This window comes from Lissotriton vulgaris, chromosome 3_1 (assembly GCF_964263255.1).
Source record: "Lissotriton vulgaris chromosome 3_1, aLisVul1.2, whole genome shotgun sequence".
In the NCBI taxonomy this organism is placed as follows: domain Eukaryota; kingdom Metazoa; phylum Chordata; class Amphibia; order Caudata; family Salamandridae; genus Lissotriton; species Lissotriton vulgaris.
In genome coordinates this window covers 1,312,930,290-1,312,956,477 of record NC_141689.1, presented here as the reverse complement: position 1 = coordinate 1,312,956,477, position 26,188 = coordinate 1,312,930,290, and the positions used below count along the sequence as shown (strand labels likewise).

The following is a 26,188-nucleotide window of genomic DNA, read 5'->3' as shown; positions in this document are numbered from 1 at the left end:
ATGTGTTTATGTTGGAGCCCACGTAGGAAGGGTCTGGAGTCATTCAGTGTTTATTGGGCTTCGGCACTCTCAATGTAACCGTATCTTCATAAGGCCCATGCTTGCATGTCAAGAGGGAAGTATGTCAGGATACAACTAGCCTAATGCATGGTCACAGGACCTAATGGCTCCTCTTTGGCCAGCAACAGACTCATAAGTGGTCATTTGGTCTGTCCCAGCCAGTTCACCCCCATGAGGGATGTAGTCAAGGGTATATTGGCTGCTGCCGCTTTGTTTGGCCACCTAGGAGGTTCTAACCCCTACAGGATCAATGAGATCTCTTTTACCGGAGACCCTGGATTTAGCGTCCCGCAATCTCTATCAGCGAAACACCTCCTACCCCAACAGAACATGCCCTCAGGTGCCCTAAGAGCCCTTAGCCCCCAGACCCTTTTCTTCACTTTTGCTGTATCTCTACATGCTTGTCCTCTTGGCGTGATCTTGTCCTAGCTTATTTATTAATTTTATTTTATTTATTTTTATTTAAGTGATTTGTAGAGCGCATAGCTGCCCAAAGGCTTCCCAGCACTAAGAGACCAATACAGTAGGAGGAATAGAAGTGTATTAATAATACTGATGGAACAGCCAAGTTTTGATCGACTTACGGAAGGCTGCTTCCGTTTAAGGAGTCTGAATTCGCATGGCAGTGAATTCCACAGCTTGGGTGCTAGTTGAGTGAAGGATGTGCCTCCCCATCTGACTCTCCTGATTCTGGTAGTTTTTATCAGCTGATAACCATTTCATCTTCAGAGTCCAGCGCTTCTCCCTTCCCCCAGCAGGACCAGGAGGCAGACTTGGAAAGCGCTGCTGGGAATGTGATAGCTTTACTGCAACCCGCATTTGGAGCAACTGACTCGTAGCTCACGGTCTTTTTTTTCAAAAACAGAAGCCTTTTCTGATGCAATCTTACAAAGTACATCTGCAATCCAATCTCTTCAAATGGTGAATTCAAGACTGATCACTATTGACTGAAGGCCATAACTGCAAAAAACAGGATCGCCTGACTTAAAATTACCCAAATAAAATGGGAGTGTTCATAAATTCCTGCTCTGGTCGGAGGTACTGTAAGCACATGAATCTGTGCCATACTAGCGAAATTACAATAGAAACACCCAAAACATCCAGAAGCAATCTCTTTGAAAAAATAGGACAACAATGTCATTATTACATCTCAAATCTATTTTAAGACAGTAGATTGAGAAGGAAAGCCAGGGCATACAGAGATCAAATAACTAATCTGGAAAAGCTGCTTTTCAATGTCGGATTTCCTCGCTTTCCATTGATAAAATTTTAACCATTTAATAGAATAATGACAGCAGCCGGACGTGCCCTTCCAATGACCATAAATACAGTGCATTCGGCAGGCTTCGCAGACAGGATAAAACAGATATCATTTAAAATGGCAACCAGAAGCGTTTATGAAGTGACACGGCACCGGAAGTGGTATTTCTAATTGCGATTCAAACATTTCCATTATGTGAAATGCCTCTTGTCAGCGAGGAGATTATTATATAACACGAGACCGCTTTCCAAGTCTGTTATCATGCCAGGCAAAGTGTTTAAATTAGGAGAAAAAGGGCAGTGCACAATTAGCGTCAGCATATATCACCGCTGGTTCTTCGCAGGGAGCCACGTAATGCGGCGGTAGTAGGAGTCCGTCAAATAATAAGTGACTGTCAGCCTACATCCTGTCTTTTCAGCTTTTCTTGTCTAGAAAGATCTGTGTCGTGTACAAATACGCTCTTCACATACCACAACATACATGCAGACACAAGCACCTCTCTGGGGGCTGACACACTTCCATGAGCCCGGACAGAAGAATCTGACCCAGGGGACAACACGGTGTCTTTCCAGTGGGCAAGGTAAAAGGGTGCGTGACAAGTGGCCCCCTTGCCCAATTATACTGCAAGTCGAATGGAATAGCGTGCCTGGGGAAGAGTTTCAGAAATGCCATATGAGACACAGACACTAAAGCCATCCTTTACTGTGGCAAATGCACACAGACTTTATATGGGGCTTTAGCAGCAGACAGAATGTTGCATCAATAAAATGAATCCCAATCAGTGATACATATCTTTAAAATGGTCCCTGGTGCAGCATGGACAAAGGCCTACTCACAAACTGAAATATTAAAAACTTTCCCCTGAATGCCAGGTAATCTGGCTGTTCTACATTAAACACGTGCCCTCGTCAAAGAAGACTGTCTGTTGTCACTACCTGAAACCAATGTTTTTGCTATGACAATTGATGAGACTGCCTGCTGGAAGTGACTGAAAACATACAGAGGGCTACAGGCCAGAATAACTTTTGTAGCCCAAAATATCCCTGCTGTGCCTTAGGTCAGAAAATGGCATACAAGAACAAGTTCCTTACGTAAATTAGTTTGTTATCTGGTAGATTCCTTACCTCAGAATATTTCCCAGGCGTCAAACTGGATCCGGAAAATCTAGAGCAGTAACCCTGCTGTGAGAAGTTGGCCTGATATGTAGTGCTCACTATTCTAGTGATCACTGTGTATCATTCCAAACGACCCTTATTGATGATTGGTTGTAAGTCAACCTTATAGACCAGCTATCCTAGTAGCATGGACAAGAGCAGTCTTTAGGCTAAACTCTAGAGGGCGTGTTAAGCCAGCTGTTATACCATCACATATACCCCTTGAACACCAAGTGAAAGGACACCACACAAGTTGTTATGAAAATAAACAGATATTTATTTATAACAAGTCTACCCTGAACTCTTTATGAGTCAGGGAGCTAAGCACATAACAAAACTCTTAAGAAAATACTTTAAGTTGCACAATTTACGCAAATGCCCGAGGGGCACGAAAAACCATATACTACAAAAGTGGAATGCGAAATACTAGCAGGTAAGTAACAAGATCCAGAGGCTTTAGGATCGCTAGGACTACACTACTGAACCTTCAGGTTAGGAGCAGGAGGCCTAGGGGGATCGGGTGCAGAGTGTGCACTCTCACGCGGGATGCGGGACAAAGTCTATGGATGCTAGATTTAGTAAAGTTAGTGTTATCGGACGAATCCGACTAGATAGGCTGAAAACGAAAAAGGATCTGGACACTTAGACAGTTAAGCTATGTTGGAGCACCGAAATACTCAAGTTAACTAGCCCAGGGGCTGCGGCTGCATAGGGTTCAAAAGACGTCGGGAATCCTCGTTACAGTCTATGGAGCCTGAAAGAAGAAGTTGCTGGCAGGCGACCAGTGATGAAGATCGATGTGATCCAAGCCTGGATCGGTGAAGAAGGATACCTGTAAGCAGAGGGAACCAAGTTCTGAATCACTAGCCAGTGATTAGATGGGCACCAGGATGGCACCGGATGAAGTCACCTCGACCAGGTGAGTGGGCGACGCTGGGCTCTGCAGTCTCTCGGACCAGGAGGCGTTGTCGGCGACCAGGATGGAGGTGCGAGCTGTCCCACGAAGGTATCTGCTGTCGGCGATGCTGGACCCAGGATTGGGGCAACAACCCTTGGCAAATGCAAGCCCACGCGGTGGACTGAAGATGGCGTCTGGAGTGGACCAGGACGGTCCGGGGTGCTCCTCTGTTGGAGGGGAGCAAGGGCCAGTCTGGAGCAACCAGACCAGCAATGGAAGTGTCGTGGTTCGTCGTCAAGAGGGCCACAAGCCAGCAGGCAAGTAGCCGGACAACGCGGTGAGCAGCAAAGAGCAGAAGGGCTCCACGCAGATCTCGTGGATGCTGGGAGGCTGGACTTCGGTGCTGGAGCTGCTCAGGGTTGGGGCTTCTCAAACCCCAAAGCACTCACTCGAGGATCCCTCGGCGGTTGTGCTGGGCAAGCGTCGTGCAGTTTTGAAGATGGCCGGTCCCTCGAGGTCTCGTCGCACCCAAGAATCTCAGCTGGGCTGATGATGCAGGTAGAGGTCAGAGGTGTCAGGGAAGCCGGGTCTCGTCGAGCTGGGCAGTCTTGATCCGGAGGATGGACGTACAGCAAACCGCGATGCTTGGATGGTGCCTGCGGGTGCAGGGTGGCTACTCCTTAGCCACAAGGGAGAAATCTTGAGAAGAAGTCGAGAGTTCCTTTCGTAGAAAGTAGTTTCAGGATTCAAAGATGATCTAATTTGGAAGGGTCCCCGCTCCTACCTTTATTCTAAAGAAAGGGGCTGGTACGCGACTAGGTCCTGCCCATGGGTGGGACCGGGGGGGGGGGTGGTTACACCCCTCTCCATAGTCCGGACTTTCCCCAGCTCAGGGGCTGGTGTGCCCCTGGAACTGGTTCAAGCCGGCATATGCACAGTGAGCACCGGGGTGCCACTTGCAGTCACCTTCCTGTAAAGCCCTGCCTACCTGGGATACACAAAATCCTGTCTGGGACGGTGCTAGCACCGCCCCTGACAGGAAACCCTTTGTCCAGGCTCTCCTCGCTGGAAGGACTCCCAGCAGCAGGAGGTCAGACTTGTGTCTGTGGTGGCAGCATCCATTTTGTGATGCTGAGGCTCGAGTTAACTTTAACCGGGGTTCACAGTTACATACATGTCGTGTCCCTCTAGAAGGGTGGAATGCTAACCCCGTCGCCAGAATTGGCGAGGGGTTAGTATTCCAATTCGTATGACACCTTACTCGACATGTTTTGATAAAGCAATACCAAAGTTGGCAAATAACTGCGAGGATTATAATGCACTTAAGAGTATATGGTATGCGTTATCATGGAACAGCTATTAGGACTTGGTTCCGCAAGCTGCAAACGGGCTCAGCCCATGCCAGAGCACCATCTCACATAATTCCAAGCACTCTGCCTTCAGGATTGATAAGGCCTGCCATAGGAGTGACTGATAGGAATACATGTGTCCATTTTAGGGTTAGATATAGGAATACTATATCTAAGCAAAGGGTGATTACACCCTCTTGCCCCAGCTGTCGTGCAGCCAGTTGTGTCAGATTTAGATGGCCAGCCAGGGGTGGCATAATACATGCTGCAGCCCCTGGTAGGCCCTGGGTACACCTATGCCCTGGGTACAGGGACTGATAAGGTGGCCCAGTACCAATTGGTAAATGCACCTAAGGTACACGTGTCAATTTAGAGAGAGAACAGCTAGGCTGTGGGTCTGATTAGCAGGCCCACAGCCAGGGAAAGTCGTAAACCAGTGAAGCAAAAAGCAAAAATCTGGGGTGATCATAGGATTGCAGACCCTACTCTCCTACATGACCCCCCCAAACTTTGGGACAATAAACTAACCTTGACCAGGTGAGTCTTCTTGCTCTAAGTGGAAATACCTGGAGAGCCCATCTGCATTGCCATGATCAGTGCCAGGTCTATGCTCCACTGTAAAATCCATCCCCTGTAGGGAAATGGACCACCCAAGTAGTTTGGGGTTTTCACCCTTCATCTGATTTAGCCACAAGAGGGGCTTATGGTCGGTCTGAATCTTGAAATGAGTGCCAAACAAGTATGGCCTCAGTTTCTTCAGGGCCCAAACCACAGCAAAGGCCTCCCTCTCAATAGCTGACCAATTCTTCTCTCTGGGGGTCAGCCTTCTGCTAATAAAAGCAATGGGCTGGTCATGACCATCAAAATTCAGCTGAGATAGAACAGCTCCCACACCCAACTCAGAAGCATCTGTTTGGACAATGAATGGTTTGGAGTAGTCTGGACTCTTTAGGATAGGTGCTGTGCACATGGCCTGCTTTAGGTCATCGAATGCTTTTTGACAGCCTGCTGTCCACTGAACTTTCTTTGGCATCTTTTTACTTGTCAGGTCATTAAGTGGAGTCACAATTGATCCATAATTTCTGACAAATTTCCTGTAATAACCAGTCAGGCCCAAGAAAGCTCGAACCTGAGTCTGGGTGGTTGGAGGAGCCCAGTCCTTGATGGACTGTATCTTGCTCTCCAGTGGCTGAACCTGGCCTCCACCTACAAGGTGGCCCAGGTATACAACCTGTGTCTGCCCTATCTGGCACTTTGTGGCCTTGATAGTGAGACCTGCTTTCTGCAGTGCCTCTAACACTTTCCTCAGGTGGACCAGGTGATCCTCCCAGGTGGAACTAAAGACAGCTATATCATCAAGATATGCTGCACAGAAGTCATCCAGCCCAGTGAGAACTTGATTCACCAGCCTTTGGAAGGTGGCAGGTGCATTTTTCAAACCAAAGGGCATTACGACAAACTGATAATGCCCACCAGGGGTAGAAAATACTGTCTTGGGCTTGGCTTCCTCAGCTAACCTGATTTGCCAATACCCAGCTGTCAGGTCAAATGTACTTAAGTAGTTGGCAGAAGCCAATCTATCTATCAGTTCATCTGCCCTTGGTATTGGGTGGGCATCAGTCTTAGTGACTGCATTGAGACCTCTGTAGTCTACGCAAAACCTCATCTCTTTCTTACCACCCTGGGTGTGAGGCTTTGGCACTAGAACTACTGGACTAGCCCAAGGGCTATCTGAGAGATCAATGACTCCCAACTCCAACATTTTCTGCACTTCTGTCTTGATGCAGTCTCTGACATGATCAGGCTGTCTGTAGATTTTACTCTTAACTTGCAGACTGTCCCCAGTGTCAACCTCATGGGTACACCAATTGGTCTGACTGGGTGTCAGAGAGAACATATGTCTAAAGGATTGAAGAACTTGTTTGCAATCCTTTTGTTGATGTTCAGAGAGGCTGCCACAAAAGACAACACCATCCACTGACCCATCATCAGGGTTCTGAGTGAGCAGGTCTGGGAGAGGGTCACTCTCCTCCTCCTGTCCCTCATCTGTGGCCATGAGCAAGCTCATGTCCTTCCTGTCGACATATGCTTTGAGCCTGTTTACATGGAGCACCCTGAGGGGGCTCCTGGGAGTTCCAAGGTCCACCAGGTAGGTGACCTCTCCCTTTTGCTCAATGATTGTGTGGGGCCCAGACCATTTGTCTTTGAGTGCTGCTGGGGCCACTGGCTCCAACACCCACACCTTCTGTCCAGGCTTGTACACAGCCAGGACAGCCTTTTGGTCATGCCAAGCTTTTTGGAGTTCTTGGCTAGCCTCAAGGTTTTTAGAAGCCTTTTCCATATACTCAGCCATCCTGGAGCAGAGACCAAGTACATAGTCCACAATGTTGGTTGCAGGCTTTTTGAGAGGTCTCTCCCATCCTTCCTTCACCAAACAAAGGGGTCCTCTTACAGGATGCCCATACAGAAGTTCAAAAGGGCTGTAGCCAACCCTCTTCTGTGGGACTTCTCTGTAAGCAAACAAAAGGCAGGGTATCAGGACATCCCATCTACGCCTGAGCTTTTCAGGTAGTCCATGAATCATCCCTTTTAGGGTCCTGTTGAACCTTTCAACAAGCCCATTGCACTGTGGATGATAGGGTGTGGTGAACTTGTAGTTGACACCACATTCCTTCCACATAGCAGTCAGATATCCTGACATGAGGTTTGCACCTCTGTCAGAGACAACCTCCTTAGGGAAGCCCACTCTGGAGAACACTCCAACTAGGGCTCTTGCCACAACAGGTGCTGTAGTGGTCCTAAGGGGAATAGCTTCAGGATACCTGGTGGCATGGTCCACCACCACCAGTATAAACTTGTGCCCTGATGCTGTCTGGGGTTCCATTGGACCAACAATGTCAATCCCCACTCTTTCAAAGGGTACCCCCACCACAGGTAGTGGTATAAGGGGGGCCTTTGTTGTGCCACCTGACTTACCACTGGCTTGGCAAGTGACACAGGAGCGTCAAAACTCCTTGGTATCTTCATTCATGTGAGGCCAGTGAAAGTGTGAGACAAGCCTGTCCCAAGTCTTATTCTGGCCTAAGTGTCCTGCAAGGGGAATCTCATGGGCCAAGGTGAGAAGGAAACCCCTCTGAGACAAGGGGATGACCAGCCTCCTGGTTGCACCAGGTTTGGGGTCTCTTGCCTCAGAGTATAGGAGTCCATCATCCCAGTATACCCTGTGGGCGCCTGTGGCGTTCCCTGCAGCCTCAGCAGCAGCCTGCTGTATGAGGGGTTCAAGTGAAGGGCAGTCTAACTGTGCTTTCCCCAGGTCTTCTCTGGAAGGTCCCCCTGAACCCAGAAACTCAACCTGATCAGGTTCAAGTTCTTTAGGCTCAGTTTCCCCCAGCTCTTTGAGGTCAGCCTCCTCTGAGACTTGATCCACAACCTGGGGCAAGGGGGAAGGCAATGCCTTAACCCTACTGCTCTTTCTCTTGGAAGGTGTCTAGTCCATTGTTCCAGGATCCAGCACCTGTTCAGTGGGGCATCTTCTGGCCTGTGACCTAGTCACAGCAAGGACATGTGCTGGCAAGCCTAACATTTCCATGTGAGTCCTCTGCTCCACTTCTGACCATAGGGATGTTTCCAAATCATTGCCCAACAAACATTCAACTGGGAGGTCTGAACTAACCACAACTTTCTTTTGGCCACTTACCCCTCCCCAGGAGAAATCAACAATTGCCATACTATGGTGGGTAGTGACATTGCTGGCATTGGTCACTAGGTAGTCTGTACCTAGCATGATCTGTCCAGGGTCCACAAAGTTAGGTGTCACCATTGTGACACTGGCACAAGTGTCCCTGCAGGCCTGAGCCATTTTTCCATTAATAAAAGGTGTCTGCCTGTATTTTCCCAAAGTATTGGGACTTACATCAGGGGATATATCCACATCCCCTGTACAGACAAGGACAGCCTGAGTGAGTGTGCCAACTAGGTTGTCATACCCCTCAGATCCCAAGGTTAACCCAACTAATCCCTTGGGAGGTGCACTACCGCTACTGACTGTACTAGGGGGTGCAGGTGCCTTAGGGGCTGTAGTGGTAGGAGTTTGCCCTCCTTTCTTGGTGCACTCACTACACCAGTGAGTTTTACTTTTACAGTATTGGCACCACCTTTTTGACTGGCCTTCTTGAGTCTTCTTTTTCTTCTGGGAAGCCTGACCCCCACCCTCTTTGGGTTGTTGGGGACCTGTTGAAGACTTCTGGTCATTTTGTTCACTCTTGTTATTACCCTTTTGGTCTGCTTTCTTCTGACCACCCTGGTTCTGAGTCTGGTTCTGCTTGACCCTTGTTCTGACCCATCTGTCTGCCTTCTTTCCCAATTCTTGGGGAGAGGTCAGATCTGAGTCAACAAGGTGCTGATGCAGCAACTGGTTCTGACAGTTATTTAAAGTCTGTTCCCTCATGATCAGATTGTACAACCCTGTGTAATCAGTAACCTTACTACCCAGCAACCAGCCTTCCAAAGCCTTAGTGGCACAATCAACAAAGTCAGCCCAATCCTGAGACTGAATTTTCTGGGTGTCCCTGAACAGCAACCTGTACTGCTCAGTTGTTAAGCCAAACCCATCAATCAGTGTATTCTTCAGGACTTGGTAATTGTTAGCATCCGCAGCTCTAGTAGTGAGGAGCTTATCTCTACCTTTGCCTTCAAAGGAGAGCCACAAGATAGCTGCCCACTGACTCTGGGGGACGCACTGGACAGTGCAGGCCCTCTCCAAAGCAGTCATCCATTTGTGGATGTCATCCCCTTGTTTAAAGGGGGGCACTATCTTACTCAGGTGTCTAGTGTCTAAACTCCTGTCTTTTTCTCTAGGTAAAATGCTGCCACCAGTGGGGTCTGCCCCACTCAATTTCTGCTCTCTAGCAAAGGCAAGTCTCTCTTTGGCCAGGGCAAGTTCTTCCCTTTCAATCCTCAGATTGACCTCCCTCATCTTTGCTTCATGCTCTCTCCTCTGAGGGGATGTCATCCCTCTGTGAGAAGAGGCCTGAGAGCCATTGGTACGAATGGATCTGTTAGAGCCTCTGGATAGAGACCTAACTTGTCCATTCCCAATGTTAAGCCTGCCTGAGAGTGGGCCTGGGGGTCCCCCAAGTCCATTCTCATGCCTCCTTAAGTTGGACCTGGTGAGTCTACTGACTTCTACCTGTCCCTTGTCTGCCTCATCCCCTGATAACTCATCTTCCTCTTCCTCCTCTTCACCTTCTGCTGAAAGGAGGTTAAGGCCAGGGTCACCAATGGTTCCCTCTAAGGGGGGCATGCTCCCATCTGGATTAGGAGGGCCTGTGTTAGAAGCCCTCCTGGCATCATAAGTCTCTAAGAGACCAATCAGGAATGGGATGGTAGGGTTAGAACCCTGTTTTAGCTTCCTGGAGGTACATATCTGTCTCATCTCCTGGAAGCTAAGAGCTGCATATCTTGATATGACCTGTGGAGGGTCAACTGACACAAGGGGGGCCTCTGAGTTCCCTCCTTTGTCTGACATGCTTTTCTAGTGAGGTGTAAGTGGTGCACTTACCTACACTATTTGTTTGCCTACTGATCCCTTGCTAAGAGTTGTAGTCAGGGTGTGCTAGGCCCTGTTGAACTACAACAGCTGGTTCAGTAGAACTCAGAGTATTCTAAGCTAAGTTATATGTACCTTGGTACTTATGTGATCTTTCAAATGATATTCTTAGGATACGTGTGGTAAAACAACAGCAAGCTCAAATCCCAACCGCTGCTCACCAATTTGAGAAGTTGGCCTGATATGTAGTGCTCACTATTCTAGTGATCACTGTGTATCATTCCAAACAACCCTTATTGATGATTGGTTGTAAGTCAACCTTATAGACCAGCTATCCTAGTAGCATGGACAAGAGCAGTCTTTAGGGTAAACTCTAGAGGGCGTGTTAAGCCAGCTGTTATACCATCACATATACCCCTTGAACACCAAGTGAAAGGACACCACACAAGTTGTTATGAAAATAAACAGATATTTATTTATAACAAGTCTACCCTGAACTCTTTATGAGTCAGGGAGCTAAGCACATAACAAAACTCTTAAGAAAATACTTTAAGTTGCACAATTTACGCAAATGCCCGAGGGGCACGAAAAACCATATACTACAAAAGTGGAATGCGAAATACTAGCAGGTAAGTAACAAGATCCAGAGGCTTTAGGATCGCTAGGACTACACTACTGAACCTTCAGGTTAGGAGCAGGAGGCCTAGGGGGATCGGGTGCAGAGTGTGCACTCTCACGCGGGATGCGGGACAAAGTCTATGGATGCTAGATTTAGTAAAGTTAGTGTTATCGGACGAATCCGACTAGATAGGCTGAAAACGAAAAAGGATCTGGACACTTAGACAGTTAACCTATGTTGGAGCACCGAAATACTCAAGTTACCTAGCCCAGGGGCTGCGGCTGCATAGGGTTCAAAAGACGTCGGGAATCCTCGTTGCAGTCTATGGAGCCTGAAAGAAGAAGTTGCTGGCAGGCGACCAGTGATGAAGTTCGATGTGATCCAAGCCTGGATCGGTGAAGAAGGATACCTGTAAGCAGAGGGGACCAAGTTCTGAATCACTAGCCAGTGATTAGATGGGCACCAAGATGGCACTGGATGAAGTCACCTCGACCAGGTGAGTGGGCGACGCTGGGCTCTGCAGTCTCTCGGACCAGGAGGCGTTGTCGGCGACCAGGATGGAGGTGCGAGCTGTCCCACGAAGGTATCTGCTGTCGGCGATGCTGGACCCAGGATTGGGGCAACAACCCTTGGCAAATGCAAGCCGACGCGGTGGACTCAAGATGGCGTCTGGAGTGGACCAGGAGGGTCCGGGGTGCTCCTCTGTTGGAGGGGAGCAAGGGCCAGTCTGGAGCAACCAGACCAGTGATGGAAGTGTCGTGGTTCGTCGTCAAGAGGGCCACAAGCCAGCAGGCAAGTAGCCGGACAACGCGGTGAGCAGCAAAGAGCAGAAGGGCCCCACGCAGATCTCGTGGATGCTGGGAGGCTGGACTTCGGTGCTGGAGCTGCTCAGGGTTGGGGCTTCTCAAACCCCAAAGCACTCACTCGAGGATCCCTCGGCGGTCGTGCTGGGCAAGCGTCGTGCAGTTTTGAAGATGGCCGGTCCCTCGAGGTCTCGTCGCACCCACGAATCTCAGCTGGGCTGATGATGCAGGTAGAGGTCAGAGGTGCCAGGGAAGCCGGGTCTCGTCGAGCTGGGCAGTCTTGATCCGGAGGATGGACGTACAGCAAACCGCGATGCTTGGATGGTGCCTGCGGGTGCAGGGTGGCTACTCCTTAGCCACAAGGGAGAAATCTTGAGAAGAAGTCGAGAGTTCCTTTCGTAGAAAGTAGTTTCAGGATTCAAAGATGATCTAATTTGGAAGGGTCCCCGCTCCTACCTTTATTCTAAAGAAAGGGGCTGGTACGCGACTAGGTCCTGCCCATGGGTGGGACCAGGGGGGGGGGGGTGGTTACACCCCTCTCCCTTGTCCGGACTTTCCCCAGCTCAGGGGCTGGTGTGCCCCTGGAACTGGTTCAAGCCGGCATATGCACAGTGAGCACCGGGGTGCCACTTGCAGTCACCTTCCTGTAAAGCCCTGCCTACCTGGGATACACAAAACCCTGTCTGGGACGGTGCTAGCCCCGCCCCTGACAGGAAACCCTTTGTCCAGGCTCTCCTCGCTGGAAGGACTCCCAGCAGCAGGAGGTCAGACTTGTGTCTGTGGTGGCAGCATCCATTTTGTGATGTTGAGGCTCGAGTTAACTTTAACCGGGGTTCACAGTTACATACATGTCGTGTCCCTCTAGAAGGGTGGAATGCTAACCCCGTCGCCAGAATTGGCGAGGGGTTAGTATTCCAATTCGTATGACACCTTACTCGACATGTTTTGATAAAGCAATACCAAAGTTGGCAAATAACCGCGAGGATTATAATGCACTTAAGAGTATATGGTATGCGTTATCATGGAACAGCTATTAGGACTTGGTTCAGCAAGCTGCAAACGGGCTCAGCTCATGCCAGAGCACCATCTCACATAATTCCAAGCACTCTGCCTTCAGGATTGATAAGGCCTGCCATAGGAGAGACTGATAGGAATACATGTGTCCATTTTAGGGTTAGATATAGGAATACTATATCTAAGCAAAGGGTGATTACACCCTCTTGCCCCAGCTGTCGTGCAGCCAGTTGTGTCAGATTTAGATGGCCAGCCAGGGGTGGCATAATACATGCTGCAGCCCCTGGTAGGCCCTGGGTACACCTATGCCCTGGGTACAGGGACTGATAAGGTGGCCCAGTACCAATTGGTAAATGCACCTAAGGTACACGTGTCAATTTAGAGAGAGAACAGCTAGGCTGTGGGTCTGATTAGCAGGCCCACATCCAGGGAAAGTCGTAAACCAGTGAAGCAAAAAGCAAAAATCTGGGGTGATCATAGGATTGCAGACCCTACTCTCCTACACCTGCCCACCAGGTAGGTGAAGTTGGACAGCTCAGTTTCGGCGTCATCCACAACAGGTATGACGTGAATAGTGCCTATCTAGGTGCCGTCCCAGAGCTTTTACAAAGCTGTTACTTTTTCCGCACCAGAAGCATGGAGCCACGGCAGAACTTGATGACCAGTGTGAAGATTCTATTGACCTACATGGACCCTGTTAGGAGGCGAAGGTCAGTGGACAGAACAAGGAGGATGGCAGGGTCAGTACGGAATCTATGGCTAGCTAGCATCGCTACCAAATAAGACGTTGCCAAAGGAAAGTAACTTGCGCATCTGATAGAGACTTCTAGCCACAGAGTCTTTACTTTAGAACAGATTCCAAAGCAATAACTCCCTGGAGGTGGGTCTGGTAACTGGTTTAGGAGCCGCATCGCAAGCAAGGAGCGAGGAGGACGCTGTGTTAAACGGACTGCAAGCCCCAGGGAGCCCACCGGTTACTGGCGCACCTGAGCCTGCCTGATTACTACTTAACTGCTCGCTGCTCCCGCTTCGCGGGACGCGCGCCGGGCGTGCCCATTTGAGCCCGTTAGAGACTGGATGAGGCCGGGCTGGGCCCCCCCTCTGAACATAGCGGTTCCCCAGGTTAGTCTCATTTTGCCTTTTGCTCTTTCCTCTGGATACTAACATCTTGGGCTTCCTGTTGTCACCGTACCGAGCTTGAAATGAATACCCGCAAGGGAAAGAGCAGAACTGCACCATCTGGGGAAAGCGTGGCAGGGACTTTGGACCAATTCTCAATCAAGGCTAGCTCTGTTTTAGCCCATGACATCGCATTGACTGAGCGCGTCTATCCTTGGATATTTTGTAAACCAAACGATCTTCAAACCAAGCGGTCTGACATCAGCTCGTACACCTGAACTTTGTTTAGCCGCAGGTATCGATTCTTATGGTTTAGCTGGAGGTGCTAATCAGATCTCGCACGTCCCGCTGGATTCCTCTGCAATAGCGGAGGTTCCAAATAGCCCCCCTCCTGATGATCTGGTCCGAGAAGGTACATCTGGAGGCACTTTACCACGTATGGCTAAAAGGTCTGTGCCCAAATCTAAAACTCAAATTAAGGAAACTATGGTTCCAATTCTGGAGCCACCAATAAAGAGGAAGAGGGGAGGAGGACCGCAAGGGCAGAAAAGTGCAAAATTGCAGACGACAAATAAGAATGGCAGGACAGTGACTATGACATCCCCATTGACAACAGAGCCACAGCCCGCTACATCTATCCCTGTTACTTTGAACTCTGACCCGCTGGGTGTTCCCCTTGAAGCTTTTGAGGTTTTATGGGTCAAAATGGGGGCTTTAATTGCGTCATCTCTTTCCCCTATCCTCGATAGGTTAACACGAATTGAAGAAAGATTGATTGATTTTTAATTGTTTGTTGTGCCTAATCTTCGTACCATTGAAGACTCTTTGACTAGAATTGGTCTGCCGACTGAAATTCCATTGAATGTACTGTGTAACCCTCTAATTCCAAAATCCCCTCCCCCTATATCCAAATATAGGCCTTCATCTTCTAGCAGAATTGGCGGGCTAGGCACAGATCCTGTTGTGGGGTTGGTAGCTTCGGGTGGCTATGTGGGTGAGAAAGGGAACATCTCTAGTGAATTTTCTCAGTTAAAACTGAGTACCCCAAGGGAGGAGGGAAACAGACCCCTGGCTAGACCAGCAAGCAATATTATACAAAATTGTTCTAACTATGGCGCAGTTAATCAATCAACTTTGGTTTGTGTGCAGTCTGGCCGAGATTCCAAAATGGTCTGGTCCATTGCGCAGTCAAAAATGGTCTTAGAGCAGTTCACCTCCCACCGGCCGCCGCTCCTCTGGTAGTGGTCTTGAGGAATGCACCTACTCTACATGCTGGGCAGTTAGAATCCGCTGATCAGCTAATGGCCAAAACAATGCTTTGGCTCACCGTACAACTGAAGGTAGTCGGGGTTCGGGGCTGGGACATTTGCAATCAAATGATAATGGCAAGACGTGCATCGCGGGTTGGACACTCCACGAAGGATTGGGGGGGGGGGGTGATTGTGTAATTGCCAACTTCAATCATGAGCATGTTGTCAGACTCTCACTAGAGCATCTAGGGAGCTGGAAGCAAGGGTACCATCATGCGGGAATTTCCCTCCGACCTATAGGGTTTTTTAATAGACCCAGTCAGTTTTCCTTGCTTAGGGGGGAGGTCGAAGTATACCCCATAGGCAGATCTTCTGACCTTGAACTAGCTAATAGTCTTTGTCTGGTTTAGATGCCTGCGATTGACTGCCACCAGTAGCTGTATCAGTGATAAAGAAACCTATTATCCAATCTGATGCTTCTCCTGAGTTTGATTCAAGTACCCAGTTGGCCTTAAGTTTAATGGTAGCAAGTCCTATTACATTTGAGGGTATTAACATGGGTAGTGTGGACTGTAACTCTGACCCATGTCCTATTGATTTGCATAGGGATGAACATGCTGGTGATAATACCCATAATTGTAGAATTTTGAGCTGGAATATCGCGGGTCTAGGATCTAAAAGAGACAACCCCAACTGGCTATCCTATATAAAAACATATGATATTATTGCCCTCCAGGAGACCTAGGACAGGGGGGATAACTTTTGGCTGGATGGCTTTAGTTCCCATTTTTTATCTGCATGTCTGGCCCTAGCGGGCAGAGCAAAAGGTGGCCTCATGTTTTCCATTTCTCTGGATTTAAGGGGCTTTGTAAAAAGGCTAGAGATAGATTCTCCCCACTGTAGGATATTGGAGTTTAGTAGCAAAACTATCCAAAGCTATTACTAGTGAACCTCTATTACTCGGGGGAGTGTGAATATGTGAATCAGCACTTAAGTACTTTGAATTATTTTTTAAATGAATATAAGTTAAAGCAATCCACTGCATATTATGTTTTATTAATGGGCGATTTTAATACTCATTTGTGTGATTCGTATTGTTCAATTGATGACCCGCTTGGTTTCAATTATGCTATGATTCCACACTTCGAACACTCTGCACGTGGCGACCACCTTGAGTCCCTTTTGACTGATGCCGATCTCTTTGAACCCAGTTTTGCTAACCCCCAAGATCGGTGTCCCGCATTTAAATCTAAGGCAAGAAACACCATTATAGATTATATTTTTATGTCCCCTATGCTACTGAACAAGGTTATCTTTTATAATGCTCGGGAATCGGTTTTTAGCGATCATAACCCTGTCACTTTAATTTTGGACAACTCCTGTGGCATTTTGGGCAAAGGAGGTAGGAATTGGGTTCCAAGTAGGGTGGTAACATGTGACCACTGGAGGAGGCTTGGATGGGCTAAAGTAACCCCAGATACCTTCTTTAAGGGTCTGCGTGAGAAATGAATAGATAATATCACAACTTGCACCGACCCTTTAAGTACTAAGGATGCGGTCCTCAGAGCCTTTGAGGGCATTTGTAGTCAGATAGCCCGCGACCTAACCATAAACACTAAACCGAGATTCACATGTGGCCCAAGATGGTTTGACGAGAAATGTTCACATGCCCACCGCTCCTTAGTCTTAGCCTTGATAAAAACAACCATGTGATAGGGAATTGATAGCCAGGCTGAGGAAGGAGTATAAGATAGTACTTCACAGCCGGAAAAAAGAGATCAAGGATGAGGCGTGGCACTCCAAATATCTGTGGAGGTGATAAAGGACAGCACTAGATTTGGGTATATTATCAATAACCCTTTTTTAGTGGTGAGGATAATGAGGCTCAGGTATGTAACATTAGAGAGGCCCAGTGACGTTCCCATTTTGAGGTGCTTATGAGTCCAAGGGGGCATCAGATTGCATCCCTTGGTCTTCATTTCATCAAGCCAGTGCCCTAATCGAGTTTAAAGAGGGGGAAATTGAGAAAGCCATAAGAGATACGGCCAGTAACAAAGCACCGGGCCCAGTCTGCGTTCCTGCAGACCTATATAAAAGTAATCCTCAATTCTGGGCAAAAATCCTTGCTAATGTTTTTAGTGCTGAGGGTACAGCAGGGTTTCCGGCATCTTGGTCAAAATCAATTATTATACCTATTTTTAAAAAGGGACAGAGAGGGGATCCTCGGTGTTACAGACCGATTTCCCTTATTGATTCCTCTGTGAAAATTTTAGGAAAGGTAATTTTAACTAAAATTACAGATTGGGAAAATGAGAGGGGATCTTGTCCAACCTGCAATATGGATTTAGAAGTGGGAGGGGCACTATGGATCAGTGCCTGAATCTGTACTTACTAATAGGTAAATATACCATGGCTAAAGAGGGTTGTCTGAGGATGGCTGTGGTAAGGACGGGGAGTCCACCGCGGTTGAAGACCGGAAGTGGAGCCTGTCGGGCGGAGACACCCAAGACCGCCCGGAAGTAGCTGCGGGTCTAGTTGTTCGCGGGATCATGCTGGCGGGGAAATCGAGGAAGGACAATAAAAACACGGCACACACAGAGTCCCGGCGGCGTCTTCAGGAAGCGATTCCATGGTGCCCGGAGGAAGACGAGGAGCCCAGCAGTTCAGGAGAGGAGCAGAGACCGGAGGAGCCCAGCAGTTCAGGAGAGGAGCAGGGACCGGAAGAGCCCAGCAGTCCCGGCAGGAAGCAGCGTCTGGAGGAGCCCAGCAGTCAAGACAAGGAGCAGCGTCCGGAGGAGCCCAGCAGTGCAGGAGAGGAGCAGCGACCGGAGGAGCCCAGCAGTCCCGGCAGGAAACAGCGTCTGGAGGAGCCCAGCAGTCACGGCAGGAAGCAGCGTCTGGAGGAGCCCAGCAGTCCTGGAGGAGGTGAGGACCAGAACCCGTGGGAGTACACCCCAAGATTGTACAAGGCGCTCACGCCCGGCAGTCCCAGGAAGGGAGAAAACGCCCCGGGTCCGGACGCCACGGCCCTGTGGACGGGCCGTGGCCCAAGGCAAGTACCATTAAGGAGTGCCTTCCAGTGGGGGTGGTGGGGGTGATAACTGGGTGATTCACGCCGGCCTCCTTCCCACACACTCCCTACCTTCCCTTGTATCCCCACTATCTATGGTGACAGTAGCACGTAGCATTTTCAGGAGAAGAGCAGTTTGGCTAATCCCGACCCTTTTTTTTCTTTTTTCCTTCCGGGGGGAGCCACGGGGAACAGACCAACGCCAGGAAGACGGTATCCCATGAGCAGACCAGCCATACCGGAAAGCGTCCGACGCATCACCTGTTCTTGTACATAGTTGTCTTTTCATGAACTGTAAATTCAGAAAGAGAGTTGTCCTTAACCAAAAAAGAACAAACGTTCCCAATAAATACGCTCCAAACTAATACCCCCAATGTCCAGTGACTCATTGTAACGACCACTCGGACATTCTTACAATGGCATTTATGTATCTATCCTCTGCATTTGACCTGGTTAACAGGTCAAAGCTATGGAATATTTTGTTGGAAAAAAGACTTGACCCTTGTCTAGTCTATTTTTTAGCTAATCTTCATCAAGATCTTACAGCTTCGGTTAGTATATCTCAGGCTGGTGATTGTACTAGGTCTTTTAAATCGGGTAGGGGCGTCCGGCAGGGATGCTTTTTGGCACCCCTGCTTCTTACTCTTTACATTAACGATCTGGATAAATCACTTGTGGAAGCAGCACTGGATATTCTGCGTGTGGGAGAATGTCTAATCCCTGTCCTCCTATAAGCGGACGACGCTGTACTTTTAGCCCGCACTGTGGTAGGCCTTCAGCGGCTTTTAGAAGCCTTTGGGGCGTATATGCACTCTCTGGACTGGATTGTAAATATTGGAAAGTCACACACTATGACAGCGGGTCACAGAACCAGAAAAACTAAATCCTTCTATTGTAATGGAGTGGAATTTTCCTCTGTGTTCTCTTTCACTTACCTGGGGGTTCTTTTTGATGATAGGTCATCTTGGGTCTTGCAACAAAAAGTAAAAAAAGAACGCAGTTACACGATCCTCTCTATCTCTTTTAGGGTTTGCACAGCGTTTGGGGGCTGGACCAATAGAGGCCATTCAAAGTCTTTGGCCATAGCGGTCTAAGGATCCTCTATATGGGGATACAAAGATCAGGCTGGGATTCAGATAGTTGAAAATAAATTCTTAAGGAGTCTTCTGTCTGTACCACAATTCACCCCATTGTATGCTATACATCAAAAATTAGGGCTAGGCTACATTACTAACATTTTGAGTACAGCTCCGTTGCTTTGTTGGCTCAAAACTTGGCTGAACCCTGATTTAACCCTGAATCATATGATTATACGGGACTGCGTTAAGTTAGATAAATCTTCTAAAATTAAGTGGCTGTCCTACGTTAAAAATATGTTATTCAAAATAGGACGGCCAGAACTTTATGAGGACCCTGACAAGATCCAGAAGGAGGATGTGACATGGGTAAAATTGAATTTTAAGAATTTTTTGATGCTGGGGCGAGAAGAGCAGGAGCTATGCAAGTTAGGCCTCTTTCCTTGTTAAAAACAACTATTAATATGGAACCTTACCTGTCGATGGTAAACAAGCCATACCATCGCTGGCTCCTAACTAGGCTCTGCTTTAATTTGATTCACTTCACATTGGGGGATTACCAGTGATGGTGTAATCCTGATGATGCAGAACCTTGCCAATGCAATAATTATTTCTCCTCCCAGGATACTTTACATTTTATCATGTTCTGTGACTTCTATTCTAATATTCGCACAAGATATCTAGTTCCTAGCCTGAGAGGAAGGGTTTTTTCTCAGGTTAGACCAGCGCTAGTTTTTTTACAGTCATTGTGTAACCAAGGTGATATTTTTAATATTGCATCTTTTCTCGTAGCTACAGTGAGGCTAAAGAAAAAAAGAAATTTGAGGATGATTATTGCCTAATTAAGATTTTAAGGATTGTTGTAATTTTTAAAAATGTTGGCAACTTAGATGTTTTATTTTGTGATACTGCTTACAAACAATATGCCCAAATGAACTGTAATTTTTTCTATGTATTTTAAACATTATGCCTAATGTTTTGCAATATTGTCTATGTCTGTTGTCTGTTTTTTGTAGTTTTATGATTGTAATTAATTGAATAAAGTGGAATGACTGACTGACAATAACCTGGGTAAGGGTGGCTCGGGCCTCCTCCAAGAATATGGGCAGCACTTTTGCAATGGAGTCTCACACCACGTAGCTGTATTGGCCCAAGAGACATGCAGTGTTCACCAACTGCAGTTCAAGGCCGGTGGAAGAGAAAATCCTCTTCCTGAAGGTATCCAGCATCTTGGATTCCCTATCCAGTAGAGTGCAAAGGAAAGTGCCAGGATTCACATTGGAGGTAGAGGCCTGCACCATCAGGCTCTCTGGGGTGGGATGCTGGGTGAGGAAAGCTGGGTCCCCAGGACATGGATAGTGGTGACGTGTAATAATCCTGTGCATAGGAGGGTCCTCCAGGGCTTTGCTCACACCCCAGCAGGACATCAGAGAGGGCTTGTTAAAGAGTAGGAGGTATTGAGTGTGGAACACCCTCGGTTAAAGCACTCCATCAAGACATTGGTCTCACCTTCTACTGAGGGGAGAGTGAGGCTGAGGACTCCAGCCGCCCTCCGCACAACCATAGCAAAGGAGGAACCTTACTTCATAGCCAAACTAGGAGGAGAGGTCAGTACAGTATCTGGTAAGGTGTCCACATCACTGGCATCAGCGAGGTCTTTATACCAGTTATCTTAGGCCAAAGGTTATTCAAGGAGATCAAGGTAGCCATAGGGATCCTCAGACCCACCGAAGTCTAACTCACCAGAGGGCATAGCAAAGAAAGGAGTACTGTCTCTGATCCGCATGGTCTCGTTGTGGTGTGAGCCGGTGTGGAGCGACACCAATTTGGCTCTATATTGGGTGTCGGTGGCACCGGGAATGGTGCTACTGGACCGGGCCCCAGTGAAGTCGTGGATTCGAAACGAGGGATGGTTCAGATCCAAGGACTGGCTCAAACCAATCAGCAGAAACCCAGTCAAGATACTTTCTGAAAACCTGGGGCCCAGAGGGGTCTGGTCACCCAAATATGAGATGCATGGCTCCAGGAAATTCAGGTAGGCGAAGAGCGAATCCAGATTCAGGCTCCATGGGTGGAGTTTAGCAGTGGGGCCTAGATTTATCGCATTGAGCCTGCTCCTCATCCGTTGACTTGAAGAACGCTTCAACTTCTTGGCCTTTTTGTGCCTGTAGGACTTACCCGACGACGACTTCGACTGCGATCGATAGGAACAACTGAGAGAGCGGACCAGGACCTTCCATGCAGACCGGTCATAAATCGCAGTTAATTTCATCTTTATCACAGAAGAATGTGAATGTTAATCCCTGTTTAAAGGCAGTTCATATTTGAGCACAATGAGCTGCTTCAATTAATCGAAAAGCTCAGCACAGAACAAGCCAACCTCCTCAGACTGACTTGGCCATCAAAGGACATAATATTGACTTAGCACTCACATTTTCTTTTTATTTAGAGTGTTTTATAAAGTGCGCACATGACCAAAGGGTATCAGAGCCCTGTACATAGGGTTGATTGAACAAAAAGATAAGCATAGACAGGTACATAAAAAGTAAAAAGACACAATAGGCTGTTGCAACAGGGATCACAAAAAATATCCTTCATTCCATTAATATTCCATTAATAGGCACTGCTATAGCTTCTTCATGGTGGGTATTTTGCTGCTGCTCTGAAACTATTCAAATCCAGGTACCCAGATGTGTCATATTGTTAATAAAATACCTAATACATATAAGCAAAATGCATTAATCTCACTTACCAACACACAGAATGTTGAAACAGAAGCCTTGTGAAATTGATTTGTTGACCAGTTGATCCGGAAGACTGTCGAAACCGACATGACCAGACAGGCCCAAATTTCGAACGTCTGTGTTTGGAGTCTGTAAAGAGGAGAACATTGTTTACGATCTAAAAGAACTTCATTCGTCTTTAAGTTTGGATTAATGTCGCAATACTTTTCATCATGTGCATGTGAGTCCTTTATTATGTAATGTGTTTTATAAAACAGATGAAAAGATATGCTGACCAATAGTTTAAATTCGTTGACTGTTGAACATTTTATACCTCGTAGCATACGCCCACAAAGAATGACAACAGATTGCAAGGACAAGCTATTTGGGAGTAAACCACTTAAGCTATGCATGAACACAGTTCTGCCATTTACTAGGGCTTCACCATAGTCGAAACACGATTAACAGTGGAAACCAACTGGTTGTTAAAGCATACATTTATGGAATAATTCTAATTCGGCTGTATTCAAACGCCATTCGGGAAGGTGTGAGAGTTTATGTTGGGCAGGATATTTCTTACCTCCTATGACTGAGGTGAAACCTTCCACAGCAGCGTCCCTCTTTGACTAAAACATCCATGGCTTTCTTTCAACCATGCAGGGCTATGGACTCAATTTTTTGCCTATGGAAGCATGTCCAGGTGTAGGCACTGGACTGTATGATGTATGCATTTGTACATGGCAGGGGAAATCCAAAACCCAGGAGAATATTTCGCCCACTGTCAATGAGAGGGACCACTTGTCTGCTAGGTTTTGAATACATTAAAAGGGAACTAAAATCAAGTGCTGCAAGGACCATATTTGTTTGAGAGGATAGCTCTTCCGAGAAAAGAGTGTTAATCTCTGGCCGCCTGGAAGATATTTTCCATCACTACCTCAATATTGTGTTCATGCTATGCAAGTTTGGATAATGGTGGTTTGGCAAGTATTGGGATGGGACTGTCCCTGCAGGGTGATCCGATGTCTACTCCTGCCCTGCGTGTCCGACTGCGTATGAAATAGGCAGCCTGACTTATTTTGGCCCTAGTGTTACGCTACTCTAGCATGTCCGCACATACCTAAGCCTGCCCCCAACAATGGGAGGTCTAGGAAATGCCCTGTGACCTGGTGGCCACACCAAGCATGCCATCATATCAGGCAATGGACTACTGTCTTTGGCATGGGTATGTCACATAAAGCATTGGTGTACAATGTTTTGAGAATGTATAGTATGACCAGACCTTTTGTTCTGTGCCAGTGAGGGTGACTGATCCCTCTTATGTAATGTCCTATTGTTATGTGGAACCTACAACATTGCAGTGACTTTCAGTGTCAATGCCATGTGTCTATATGCAGTACATGTGTAACACATGTATGGTAGTTGGACGCTGTGAGAGTCTGAATACTGGGGCCATTGGGAATCCATTACGGATGCCCCTAGATTAGCATGGCGAAGGATTGGAGAGCGAGGACAGCTTCCCCAGAAAGTGCCTTAACAATTCTTACGGAAAAAGCTGAAAGGAAAAAGGGAGTATTAGTGGCTTGCTACATTGACTTAAAAGCTGCATTCGATAGAGTGCCGCTGGACCGTTTGTGGAAGAAACTAAAAGTATGGGGATTGCCACAGCCACTGATAAATGCAATACAATCACTATACTGTGAAACATGGGCCACTGTTAAACTTGGGGACGGACAAAGAGTCTCTTCAAAAATAAATATAACAAACGGACTAAAACAGGGCTGCGTCCTTTCACCATGCTTATTTAATTTATACTTAGCAGACTTGAACAGTCACTTAGAACAAATAAATGGACACCCACCGAATTTGGCAAAGGAGCCGGTTCAATACTTACAGTATGCAGATGCTATTGTCCTGGTAAGTCAAACTCCGATAGGGCTGCAAAGGACAATAAACAAACTAATAGTCTACCTGGATGCTCAAGGTTAGGAATTGAATAAATCCAAAACCAAGGTGGTAAGATTAGCGGGCCCAAGACAAGGAAACTATAAATGGTACGCAAAGAACTGTCAAATAGAGGAAACAAGAGTTTATAAATACTTGGGCATTAAAATGGCAAGAAATCTGTCAACGATGGAGCAGAAAAAGGAGATCACAGCAAAAGCTCAATCCTTAATATTTGCCTACAAACAACTATCCAAGAAACTGGAAAGCCCTTCACACGGGCATCTTCTAAAAATCATGGCAGCCCAAGTGCTACCAACCTTGTCCTACGGTCTGGAAACTTGGCATGGACAAGAAAGTAACCTCTTAAACAAATTACAAACCAAGGTTTATATAACGGTATTCAACCTTTTTAAAGGTTCCTCGCCAGCACGAATTTGTTTGGAATTCGGATTACAGAACCAGGAATTCCAAAGGAAGGCAACCATGGTAAATCTATGCTGGAAACTCAGAGCAGCAGAGTTGGGAACTTTGAACAACTTATGCTGGTTGGAAATAAAACAACAAATGGAGCAAAGTACCCCAAATACGTGGGGGGACCAACTGCGGTTAGCACTGGATGAATTAGCGATCAATGGACTTTGGAACAGCAAGATGGAAAAGTCCACATTTAAAAAAGCTTGCAATAACAAAGCAAAAGCATTATCCTTCGTGGAGGATAAAAGGGGATTACTAAGACGCCGCCACGCATGGGTCATAATAAATTCTTACACACGGCTAAGACCACAACCCTATCTAGCAGCTCATTTCCGATTGTCCTTAAAAAGGAGATTCATGGCATACAGATTTGGAGATCTTTGTTCATTAGACTTGGCACCCACCTGGAAAAACAAGCATCAAACAAAGGCATGGCGTTTATGTGGCTATCACATGAAAACTCTGAGCCACTTGCTGTGTGTCTGTGAAACTGTGAAATCAGAAAGAAGGAAGCTGCTGAGAACAGTTTTTAATGATTTAAATATCCGCACCTGCAGACATGCGGCGACAAGTTGGCTGGGTGCCGCATCAAACATTTTAATATGCAGGGGGACAAAATTTATGATAGCGGTAGAAAGCTTACTTATAAATGTGGGCGAAGACTGAAGGCTTGGTGCCACAAAGGAACTAAGTGGAATTTTAAGAACTGAAAAGTTTTTTAAATGAAACGTGTTTTATATGCTTTATGGTTTGTGAAAACCAAATAAAGTTATTTTTCACTGGCTGACTTCCCCAGAAAGTGGAAGTGTAAGGCCAGCATGCCTGTGACTGGAACTCTATTCACTGAAGTGAGGAGGATGGAAGCAGGGATACCTTTAGAAATTCCATGAAGTCCTTGTTAGCAAAGGACTGTGGATTAGTTCTTCCTGAGCACTGCTATTTCGTGGATGGTAGGGGTGAGAGGTGGAACTGCAGCTTCTGTTGATCAAGGTGAAAAGATTTCTAGGCAAGGTCCACTCTTTTGTTTGTCCCTGATTACTGCTTCCGGAAGGGCGATGACATCCAGGTGCAGAGAACTCACACTTCATTGTGCCCTTGTTTTGGGTACTCCTGTTTGTTGCCAGTTTCATTGTTACCTGCTTTGATAGACATCATTTTAAACAAAAGCTGTGTCTGGAGAGCAGGATAAGAATCCGACCCAAACTGGTTCTAAAGCCTTAGACAGTGGATCCACATCCCTGCATGGAAAATGTGTATGAAAGTGATCCAAACAACCCCACGTTGCTTCAGTCCAAGAAGTAGTGCTCCCCGGAATACTTGATCAGCTGTATTGAAACCAGGGCACATGACTGACAGCCAATCTCCCAGAGGGGAGGGAACATCACCTGGAGTCTGCAGTGTCTGATGGAGAAGAAAAGAGTCAGCCTGAAGTACCTAGAAGACTGCCTCCCTGCTGAGAGAAGGAAGGACTATGCCTGGCACTGTAGGAGGAGAGACTGTTCATATGTCCAGCTACTTCCAGGCACGAAGAGCACCCAGAAAAAGTGAACTTCCTTAAAGCACAAAGCCAGTAGTGACATGTCTTGGAAGTGTCTCCTCAGTCACTCTGATGTGGCCAGTGTAAGCAGCATGAGGCATTACCTGAACATCTGCTTGTGTTGCCTGGTATATCGTTGCAGGCGGCAAGACTGGTGCTGCTGCTGCTGTTGACACTGAAGAAATGACCATGTCTATGCACAAGTGAGAAGCTCAATGACTTCAGAGGCTGCTTCTGCTAAAGGATACCATCACAAGAAAACTGGCTTGTAGACAACATCTTCCAATCC

At 47.2% G+C, this 26,188-nt stretch overlaps 1 protein-coding gene across 4 annotated transcripts in view; it reads right to left on the bottom strand.

The window, feature by feature from the left end:
- SEPTIN11 (septin 11) overlaps window positions 1-26,188 on the bottom strand; it is a 964,023-nt gene that overhangs the window by 681,046 nt on the left and 256,789 nt on the right. For all 4 annotated transcript variants that reach the window (XM_086961789.1, XM_086961791.1, XM_086961790.1 and 1 more), the window contains exon 2: window positions 21,974-22,094. In XM_086961789.1, the coding sequence (XP_086817915.1) occupies window positions 21,974-22,094 (121 nt within the window). The remainder of the gene's footprint in view (window positions 1-21,973; window positions 22,095-26,188) is intronic.